The 12,116-nt window shown below is 38.8% G+C and overlaps 1 protein-coding gene across 1 annotated transcript; it reads right to left on the minus strand.

Annotated features, from left to right (window-relative positions):
• Window positions 1-5,934: 5,934 nt before the first annotated feature.
• Window positions 5,935-10,699, minus strand: LOC310876002 (G2/mitotic-specific cyclin-B2-like; the record flags this gene model as incomplete). The annotated part of the gene is made up of 9 exons (XM_083789450.1): window positions 5,935-6,036; window positions 6,856-6,963; window positions 7,125-7,265; window positions 7,721-7,963; window positions 8,051-8,209; window positions 8,702-8,827; window positions 9,436-9,726; window positions 9,919-10,041; window positions 10,643-10,699. 9 exons carry the CDS (start codon window positions 10,697-10,699, stop codon window positions 5,935-5,937), a joined length of 1,350 nt encoding a protein of 449 aa, XP_083645576.1.
• Window positions 10,700-12,116: the final 1,417 nt, after the last annotated feature.

The following is a 12,116-nucleotide window of genomic DNA, read 5'->3' on the forward strand; positions in this document are numbered from 1 at the left end:
TTACAACCACACACGGAGATTTTGAAAACATGACCAATGACAAAAAACTCCCATATCTGCTGGGCGAAGTACAACAATGTGCAAACACAGCAGCAAGATTTGTGAGTTGCTGTGATAGGAGAAGGATATCAAATGGAACACAACCACCCTAAAGACTAATCATTGTGTATAGTCCTGCACTATACCTGCATCGAGTGATCTTGGTACATAGAAGTTGATCTATTGAAGATTCTGACCTTCAAAGTACATCATTTTAGTTTTGATTGTATTGCTGTATTGTTGTATTGTTAGTGTGGTTGCCCGAATGGGCAACCAGACTCTAGTAATTGTGGGCTCGCCACAGCGAGCACACAATAGTTCTTGCCAGCCTATATTTATTTATTCTTCTTTATTCCACCCTTTTTTTTGGCACCTAACTACTTCCGCATACTTTATACTAGAAATTTAGTTCAAAGTTCAAACTGTTCAGCTCTTTGCAGTGATGGTTGCTTGTTTTTTTTTTTTTACAAAGTTTTATACTTTTTATACTTTTTAACTTTTTAACTTTTTTTTACATTCTTTATAGTGAGAGTCGATGGAAGAAAGGTCCCATTTTTCACAGTTAACTTTTTTGAGCTCTTATTACTCCGTCATACTTTCACTTTGAAACTTCATTCAAACTTTATAATGTTCATCTATCTTTGAACTTTAATTGGTGAAAAAGTTGTTTTGAAAAAGTTTATACTTTTTAAAATATTTAACTTTATTTATAGTTTTTTCCTCCCATTGACAATGTATGGGATTTATCTCTAAATCAACCTCACTTTTGCAGCCTCATTACTCTGGCATACTTTGTCGTAGAAACGTGATTTAAACTTTAGAAAGCTCACACGACTCTGGACTTTTTCGTGGTTCAAACCGTATTCGAATACGTTAAACGGTTTTTCCGAAATCGCAGTTCAATCGCAGGCCGTTTCGCCTAATTAGTGCCAACTTAGAGTGCGGGCTTCATTCACTAGAGTGCGTAGAACAGAAAATCTTTCCTTGAAAATTTACCAAACAAATTGCCGTCCCGGCCAAAATATTCACTTTACACGCATGTTCTTTGGTCATTTTGTAGCCACACATGTCCTCTTTCACACAATTTGACCACCAAAACACAGAGACATACAGAATGTGAACTACGGCCTTTTAAGTGACACAAATACAGTCAATCTGCTCATTGACATCCATTGTAGAAATCTTACGAGGAAATTATCGCGATGACAATTCTTAACTCGCTCTTATAACCACATTTTCGATCGTACCAACACCACAATCGCACATGGTGTACCTCAATATCTCAGGCCACTCACAGCGAAAGAATTATTTGCATTCGACTTTTACTTTTTGCGATAGAGCAATTTGTTCGGGCATAGTTTCCCCCCATTCAGAACCATTGTAAAATAAGAGATCAAGTTGCGCGCCACTTGTTTGTCTTTTACACTTCCACAGCTGAGACATATAAGGGCTTAATTACAGGGCTGAAATTAAAGTTACAAGATCTCAATGAGTTGCTCTGCGATACCTTGTGGGCTTGTAGGTCTGCTATTTGTGCAATTGGATGGCCTTTACACAGCTCTCGCAAGAGCACGCACGCACGCACGCATGCACGCACGCACACACACACCCTGTCTTCCTATTGGCTGGCCTTTACACAGCTCTCGCAAGTGCACGCACGCACGCACGCACGCACACACACACACACACACACGTTTATAAAAAAATATTTTCAAAAAAATAAAAATAAAATTAAAAAATTAAAAAAAATTAAAAAAAAATTAAAAAAAATTAAAAAAATTAAAAAAAATGAAAAAAATGAAAAAAATGAAAAAAAATGGAAAAATTGAAAAAAATTGAAAAAAATGAAAACTTAAAAATTAGCATGTTAGCATTAGCATGTTAGCATGTTAGCATTAGCATGATAGCATTAGCATGTTAGCATGATAGCATTAGCATGTTAGCATGTTAGCATTAGCATGTTGACATTAGCATGTTAGCATGTTAGCATGATAGCATTAGCATGTTAGCATGTTAGCATTAGCATGTTAGCATTAGCATGTTAGCATTAGCATGTTAACATTAGCATGTTAGCATGTTAGCATGATAGCATTAGCATGTTAGCATGTTAGCATTAGCATGTTAGCATGTTAGCATTAGCATGTTAGCATGTTAGCATTAGCATGTTAGCATGATAGCATTAGCATGTTATCATTAGCATGTTATCATTAGCATGTTAGCATGTTAGCATTAGCATGTTAGCATTAGCATGTTAGCATGATAGCATTAACATGTTAGCATTAGCATGTTAGCATGTTAGCATGTTAGCATTAGCATGTTAGCATTAGCATGTTAGCATGATAGCATTAGCATGTTAGCATGCTAGCATGTTAGCATTAGCATGTTAGCATTAGCATGTTAGCATGGTAGCATTAGCATGTTAGCATGATAGCATTAGCATGTTAGCATTAGCATGTTAGCATTAGCATGTTAGCATTAGCATGATAGCATTAGCATGTTAACATTAGCATGTTAGCATGATAGCATTAGCATGTTAGCATGTTAGCATTAGCATGTTAGCATGTTAGCATTAGCATGTTAACATTAGCATGATTAAAAAATTAAAAAATTTAAAAAAATGAAAAACATTAAAAAATTAAAACTTTAACTTTTTTTTAAACTTAAAAGGAAAAAAATAATAATAAAGAACTTAATATTTTTTATCTTAATATTTTTTTAAGAAATATCTTAGACCATTATCAATAATCATTGTGTTTATGCTTTTAAAGATAGGCCTATATGCTATTTGAACCTTCTATTTACATGTAAAAGTATGCTATTTCTGTTAAGCTCATGAATGCTTTTATATGTATACTATTTTTTTTCTTTTTTACCTTTTCTTGATTCATCAAGAATACATTGTAAAGCATTATTCATACATTACAAATCATTAGTAGACAGTAATACTTTACTTACTTTATTCTGCCCCTTTTTGGGCATCATACTACTTCCACATACTTTATTCCACTTTATGCAGTTATTCATGCTTAAACTATAGTTTTTACAAATTTTCATACTTTTTTAAACTTTTACTTCAGCTTTAATGCATTTTCTACTTTTCTTTACAATATGCTACAGTCCCGAAATTTTGATTATGGATTTAGACCACCAATGGTAACACCATTACTCCGGTCCCCGAGTTTCAAACTTGACACGGCAATAACTTTACACAAAGCATTTTACGCGAGCCCACGCAGTTTCTACAGGAACTGCTTTCTAGTTGTAACACTTTATACTTATTATTTCACTGGAGTAGTCTTTATTTTGACGCTTTATACCTCCCACACTGTACGCTGTACGCACTTGAGCCATATGTCAAATTGACCGGAAAAATCGGGAATCGTGTGCTTGTATTTTGTTAAGAGAAATGTTGTATAGTTTAATTGATATGAATTTATTAGTGAATTAAATTTCCCCATTGACATGAATGGGAAAAGGCAAAAATTCACATAAAAGTATTTGTTCGTCGGAGACTGTAATCACTATAGTTACAAAACTTTTAGGGATAATTCAACATTATCCCTAAAATTATTTAACCCTAAAATTTTATCGGTCGGCCTCATGGTGGCGCTATAACAGCCCACTTTACCTTTTGGCTTATAACTCTTGAACCGTAGGTCGTAAAATCAAAATTATTTTTTCCCTGGATTCCTTGGGTCATGACGCATCTCCCCATATAGGCCACGCCCATTTCCGCCATGATAGATTTTCCGCCATTTTGAATTTTGTCCAAAACACACTTTTTGCTTTTCCTCCTACAGATTTCGTTCAAATCTCACAGAAATCGGCACACGTGATCTCTGGACCCATCCAATTAAAACTGAGCCGCAGAATTTTGAAAGTGCGTATCGTTCGGCCGTAATCGTCTTCCGAAGTTAGTAGGAGGGGCCTATATCACAAAAAATGCCATAAATCACGAACGGAATGTCCAATCCATCCCAAATTTCAATCACAGGTCCGGGGTGGTTCAATCAACCAAGTTCTAAAAGCATCCATAGGGGGCGCCGCAAATGCGAGAAATGTAACCGTTTGTCGCAAAAACATGAATTTCGGGGGTTAAATCCCCTCCGAATTACTTATGCATGATCTAAGGCGTGACTTGAAATTGTAATTGGCTGGCAATACTAGTGGGAGGGGCATATGTAAGCCACTGCGGCAACCACACTCTGCAATTTTTTAAAATTGCAAATTTTCTAGTTTGTTCTTACTTTTCTTTTCTTTTTTACAATGTCTGATCATGTGAATGAATGTGCACGTTGTTGTTGCTATTGTCTTTCTTGAGGTGATAATGGGTGGGCCGGCTGCGAGCCATGGTTTCGAGGCAATTCACACATTTTGTAACACTGACTTCAGTCTTGTCGTCAACCCTAGCCATTCCAGCCTGTCAAAATGGGCAGGGGTGAGGTGGGCTCGGGGCCAAGTGGGCTACACAATTTTGGTAGTTAAAGTAAAAGTGGTACAGTAGTGGTGTAAAAAAACAGAAGACTGACAATATTTGAATTTAAAACAAAATGTTTTATTTTACATTATCAAAGGCTTAATTTCCATTACCAACATTCATGAATACCATGTAAACACTGCGTTAGGCAATAACGTGTATATACAGTAAAATACACATTTGGTTCCCTACTGCAGTCTATTCAAGAGCTTTTCAGACCTTGTGCCCAACACCAACAGACAAGTCCAAATCTCAAGGCATACCTGTATTTAGGCTATGGCAAAAATAGATCAGTATGCTCTGCATTGGGAATGGGTGTGCACAATATGCTTATAAAAATGGTAGTGGTACTATAACAGTATATTGCAATAGAAACCACTCAAATTCAATTAATTTCTTAGACAAATGGAATAATTACATTTACTAAACCATGGGGAGGTTTCAATGTGAATTACACATTTTAGTTTAAACTTTACCATACTACTGAAAGATTATACCTCAAATTCAAGTCAGACACAATTCTCATAGTGCAAAATTATCAATTTATTATATTAATGGATATTTACAAAATTCGTATTTACACAATGTACATATGTCCTTTGCTATAGTTTGCCATTTACATATTTGATTGTAAACAGATCAACATAATGTTACATGGTCCCAACAAACATGTACATGACAAGTACAGAGACAAACAAGCTGTCTACAATGTCCAAAAACATGAGCACAACAAACATGTACATGACAAGTACAGAGACAAACAAGCTGTCTACAATGTCCAAAAACATGAGCACAACAAACAAATATGTACATGACAAGTACAGAGACAAACAAGCTGTCTACAATGTCCAAAAACATGAGCACAACAAACAAATATGTACATGACAAGTACAGAGACAAACAAGCTGTCTACAATGTCCAAAAACATGAGCACAACAAACAAATATGTACATGACAAGTACAGAGACAAACAAGCTGTCTACAATGTCAAAAAACATGAGCACAACAAACAAATATGTACATGACAAGTACAGAGACAAACAAGCTGTCTACAAGGTCCCAACACATGAGCCTGTAGATTGAATTAGTAGATTGAACAGAATTAGTGATTTAAAAACGTAAAAGAGTGCTGAATGTCTGGCTGCCATGTGCTTCCACAAGGAGGGATTAAATATCCATTATAAGTGCAAAGAACACTATAGCAGCAGTAGTATACACAGTTCTGATATAAAGGCTAATACTATTGCTTAGTCTGTGAGATTGTCAGGATCAACAAGTAAACTGATTTTGTTGACAAAAAGTACTTCCAATCAAATCATAGTGTTTGTGTTCGCAAAGCTGGGCATAGGAGGGGCTAGCCCCCCTCAAAAACAAAAATATATATAATAAAACATTTCAATGAAAGGCAGCATTTAACATCAGGGATTGCCAAGCAGGGGAGCAGCTAGGCTCTTCACAGTAGATGACTCAGAAAGGCGAGTGACATCCAGCTTGCTCACCGAGTACTTCATCTTGACAGCCTAGTGGAGAGGGGGGGGGGGGGGGGAAGCATTAGAATTAATGTATTTAAACACATCTTACTCTATTATATTATACACAAACGTACATTATACTAAAACTAACCCTAGTGTTGAGGGACTCGTGTATTTAAAGATCCCTATCTAACTCCTCCATTACACTAAACCTAGAGGAGAATATACATTTTAGTATTCAATATTCATCTATGTAAACATCCCTATAGACTGACACCACATAAGACAGGAACGCCCAAAAACGTCACATCCAGTTTTAGCCCGGGGTAAGAATTTTCTATGGCTGCCAATGCAACTTTTTCCAATTCTTAATCACATACGGACAAACATCTATGCCGATAATATCTAACTTGCGGAGGTAACGTGCCTTGTCCACGGGCAACAGATCTTTCAACGTATGGCATTGCAAATACGTTTGATAATCAATCGCTACTCTGCGCAATATTGTTTTGGAATTGCAGCAAATTGCAGTGAACGAGAGCAAATCACAACTTCCCCCGGGGGTGGTGACTCTGCCCTGAATACTCGCTGTGGTGTCAGTCTTACTACATTACACTCCCATTTACAATTTAGGCATTTAGCAGATACCCTTTGTCCAGAGCAACAAGCAAAAGCAAGGAATTAAGGGAAACACATACACCACATGCAAAGAGCTAATGTCTCAATAAGATCATGGGTCTGAACATTATAATATAAAAATAATATAAGGTCTGTACATAGAAACTATAGAATGCCTGGTAAACAAATGAACCTAGCATCTGTCTAAATAACATGCCACCACCCTAGTGCCTTTGTGTGCCAACTCACCTGGAAATTTGTATTCCCCTCACTGACAACGACATTCTTGGCGATGTGCTGCATTATTGGTTTCAGGTGAGCCTCATCATATGTTGTGTAATGCTGGTCTGTCGGGGTCTGCAACACATGAAAAACAATCATTAGGATCAGCATGTGCAGTGCAATCCGTCTGTTAAAATAGTAGTCTGCAAGCCATGGAAAACCTACTCAAAGACAAAATGTCAAGCTATCTATTTGTAATAATAAGCCAACATATACATTGATTCTATTCAACTCACCCATGGCAGGCCACCCAGCAGCAGCTGAGAGAGGCAGAGGGAAGCAGCAGCGACCTCAGAGGGCCTATAGTGAACCATGGCGTAATCAAGGAGTGTCAACTCCATGAGATACTTGGCCAGCATGTGTCTCTCCACAGAAGCCTAGTAGAACAAACAAACACAATTAAAAAGACTGCTTGCCTAATACAACTCAAAATACTCTGCTACATCATGCTTTAGTTTTTCATTTAGACTATGTTCACACCGTCAGTCCAAATCAGATAATTGTCCTAATCCAGAGTCGCTTTATAAAGTTAACGTTAAAGTCTATCCTCATAGAAATCAAATTATCAGATTTGAACCACATTCCTAGGTGGCTTGAAATGTCTTAAAAATCTGTTTTCTAATTTTGTGTTTCAGTATGAACACTGACACTTCACACAACCATGGCAATCATGGTAAATAGACAATGCATAAGCTTGTCAAATTGTGACATTTAATCTGCGACTTGAGAACGAAAACAACAAATCTGATTTGCCTGCAGTCTGGACAAAGCCTTGGTGCAGATGGTCAAGTCTGGTCACTACAACCTTGTATGTTAGTGAACAATGACTCACGTTTGCAGCCTTGGATGCTCTCCTGAGGAAGTGCAAGGCCAGCGGGCGCCCCAGGTCAAAGTTGAGACCCCGTCGCACCACCCGCTCCGCTTGCCTAATCTGAGAGGTTGTGAAGGTGTTGTCTGTAATGTCAGCCAACTCCTGGATCCCATGGGCGTCTATGTGTCCCTCCTCGTACTTGGAAGCCAGCAGCATTGCAGCGACACCAATAAGCTGGAGCTTATTTGGTGAAATTGGCTGAACCTGTAACACATCACAACAGCTCATTAAAAAAGAAAAAATAAGACTAGAGCTGATAAAATGGCAAACAAATTTGTAAGTTGCCCTTACTTGCAGAAAACGATCCAAAATGGCAACTGTGAGATAGAGTGTCTCCTGATGCAGCTGGAAACTGGAATGAGCTTGGATAAGCCAGTCGATTAAGACAGCTCGCATGTGTGCCGTTATCTTAGAGCCCTCCAAGTACCCCGGTCGCACAGCCTGCTTTACCTGTAAAAAACAACACTTAATTACATTGTTGCAAGACAGACACCAAGTCATAATCTTTCATGTTCAAAAATAGTGTATGTATATTGTATAAGTCTACAAGCTCACAATGCGTTGCACCAATTTCTAAGCTATTAGATCGACAAATTCTTCCCATATGTAAGTTATTTGTCAAATCTGCACAGTGCAATTTACAAAGCCTAAAAGCCAAATAGGAAATAAATGTTTATATTTCAGTTGAAAAAAGCACAATCGCAATTATTTGTATGACAATTCATTTGTCAAGTAAAATGTCATGATTGTGACACTGACAGCACTAGTCACATGACCAAATCCTGTAGTTTCCCTGTGTGAAGTGAGGTGCTTTTATCATCATACATCATGAATCATCTCATACTGGCCAATCAGAATGCCTGTGATTGGTTAGCCGTTTTGCTCGTTTACATAAGACGAAAAATGTCCCTTCAATGTCAATGGCATTTAATGTTCACATACCTCTAGATCCATTAGATATGCATATATGTCTTTCACATATTCTGAACATAGGTGGAGCATCTCCGAGTCTCCTGCATCAATGTCCTCTACGGTTGTTTTAGTTGGAGGTTTTGCCGCTTCAGTCCTCTGAGAAGGAGAAAAAAATATATATGTCAAAACCCATTCTTTCAAAAGTTAACTGTAGGTATCGGCATCTAGTTTAAATGGCTGGTTCCATAAGGGTCCATTACAGTGTATATCGTCACTGTAGGGTTAAAACCGGCAAGCCCATAACTGTTACGAAGGGCAAAACACAATTTGGATCCAATGGAATTATTATTTAATTTTGTTAATACTTCAGATTCAATATTTAAAAAACCCACACACACTTAACCCATTCAGACCTGGAATGAATACATATACTAAAACCTAGTATACTCTGTTATACATGCCTACCTTTCAATCTGGGAAAGCATCTGGTAATTTTAGATGCATATATTGCAACATTTTATTAATACAAAATGTTCTTCGGAAAAATTTAATTGGGATGAATCAGCATCAGGTCTAAATTGGGTTCCACTTTAAAATATCTTCAAAAATAGCAAATATACAAGCTCACAACACGTTGTGACTCACCGAGCTTGTAGATTGGCTACTTTTGCATACTTTTGCATGGCACTCTTGCACAACATAGGACATTCATTTAAAAAATATATACAAATACAATTCTACAGTGCAGACTAGCACAAACTTACTCTGGACTCCAGGATGGATGCTCTCCACACCTTCCTATCCAGCATCAAGCGCTCTGCAGTGTTAGCTCTGCGGTCACGCTGCAGTGTGTCTACATAGGTGAAGCGCTCTCCCCATCTAGCTGTGTGTTCTGTCACTTTGCTGGCCATCAGTTTCAGGTGCCTGCCACAGTGCCCAGTCAGCCTAGTCATTCTCTCCCAGATCTTGTCCGCAACAAATGGTAGAGCAGGGATCCTCTGTTGCGGTCTTGTGTAGACACTATCTGAGGCCTTGAGATGTTGTACTGTCTGGAACTGAGAGTGTACAAAGGGAATCATATGTTAGAGTTATGCACCTCAAATTAAATTTAAACAACACACTTTGTTTCAATTAACAGTCAGTTTAAATGAACACAAGGAATTTTGCAGTGTAGGGCTCCGGAAAAGCAAAGTATCAAAATGGGGTCAGGGTCTGTGAAATTGTAAAGGATGAGAATCAGGGTTTACCTTGGTGTTATGCACCTTGTTGGCAAAGTTACTAAGGTCTCCAAGAGCAGCTCTCTTGGTACATCTAGTAACCGGTACATGTACGTTGACATTCTCCATGTGTACAGGGTTCTTGTCCATCCCCTGTTCAAAAAACAGAAGAAAAAAAAAGTTAAACATCTGTTTGGAAGAAAAAAAAACGTTGAACATAATCACATGTCGCTTGCCGTTTGCCGTCCAGAACAGATATTCAAGCAGACAACGCGTTAGATCGGTTGGGCGAGCGACATGTAACCCAATTTGGTTGCATGTCACTTGCCGACCAGAACAGATGATATTATGGCCAACAATGCGTCGTGTTAGATCGGTTGGCCGAGCGACATGTAACGATGCATCCGACAGACAGATCGGTTCGGCGAACGACATGAATCCCAACGGTTATACATGAGTCACTTGTCGACCAGAAAGAACAGATATTAAAACGGACAAGCGTCGTGTGAGATCAGTTCGACGGACGACATGTAACGGTTATCGGGTTATGTTATGATGTCGCTTGTCGACCAGTCCAGAAGAGACAGGTGTCGTGATATCGGTTGGCGAGCGACAACAGCGAGCCAGCGAGGCACCATTCTGTTGACCGGGGCACGTTAACGTTAACCCAGCATGCTAACCGGCTGCGCAACAAGCTAACAGTTGCTAGCTGATAACTCTAGTTATCATCATTTTTCATAAATAGTTAACTCACCTTATGGCGGAATCCCCCTGAAGATACGACGAAAACAGGTCGAAACGTGTTTTCCATGATGTGGTGTTTGTTTAGTAGAGTCTACTAAACAAAGTTGAAACTTCCAACGGAAAAGTTTCGAAAAGAAACTGATAATCTGATATGTTCAGTGAACGTATCAAAATGTACGCTAATGCGCGGTGAGTCAGATGCTTGCTGGCGAACAATCTCTCTGCGGAACACTGACTGAAGAAAAGAGCTCTCGGCTCCGCTTTTAAACGTTAATGCGCACATCCTCTGATTGGCCAACCTCCCGCTGAAGTTGGCTGAACGCGCGCCGCTCATTGGTTGAAAGGGTACACTTCGGTGTGTCATAACTCTATGTAGTGTGAGGCGGAGTAATAGCCGATCTACAAGCTCACAATGCGTCTCGTCATTGTCACGTTGTGAGCTTGTACGTAGATTTGTTACTTTCACGCGAACCACCACGACATCGTCGCATTTAGAGGTTTAACCTTATTTAACGTTATTATAAACACAGAAGTTTAAAAATATATATATATTATAATATGCCTATATATTGTATTTGCGTTAAAAACAAGAGTTTTTTTCAACTTATGATTATTATTATAATGTTATGTCCCCTTCAAAGGCTACTCAACGCACACACACACACACACACACACACACACACACACACACACACACACACACACACACACACACACACACACACACACACACACACACAGACACACACACACACACACACACACACACGCACACAATACACGGGTAAGAAATGCAGTGACGTCGCTACTTGGCGGCCATCTTACTTCGGGGCAGCACAGTGACGTCGCTACGTGGCGGCCATCTTACTTCAGGGCAGCATAACATGTGTTTATGGGACATGTACCTTTTAAATAACCATAACTTACTGAATTTTCAACAGATTTTCAAACGGTTTGGTTTGTTATAAACGTCAGAGACGTCCGCATACTTACTATTAAAGTAACTAAATAACATTAAGCACGTTAAGCCACGTTGATAACGTTCGTAATAAACCCACCCGTTTGTAAATCAGTCAAGATTTGAGGGAGTTGTGACTACGGTATTCTTGTTTGAGCTGCTGTACACACACACACACACACACTGACACACACACACACACACACACACACACACACACACACACACACACACACACACACACACACACACACACACACACACACACATAAGAAAGGCTATAGATGGACGCGCGTTTTAAATCTTCACTCGAGAATAAACACAAACACATCCAATCCGTCCGCTATATACTATAGCCTCAGTCCCACGACCCAGCCTCGTTGATCCAGCATTGTTGACCCTGCAAGCCTGCATTAACTGTTGTTTCGGTTCGGGTGTATTCTTTTTTATTAGTGTGGTTGCCCGAATGGGCAACCAGACTCTAGTAATTGTAACACTTTATACTTATTATTTCACTGGAGTAGTC

Source organism: Protomyctophum parallelum (assembly GCF_964188405.1).
Source record: "Protomyctophum parallelum genome assembly, chromosome: 18".
Classification (NCBI taxonomy): domain Eukaryota; kingdom Metazoa; phylum Chordata; class Actinopteri; order Myctophiformes; family Myctophidae; genus Protomyctophum; species Protomyctophum parallelum.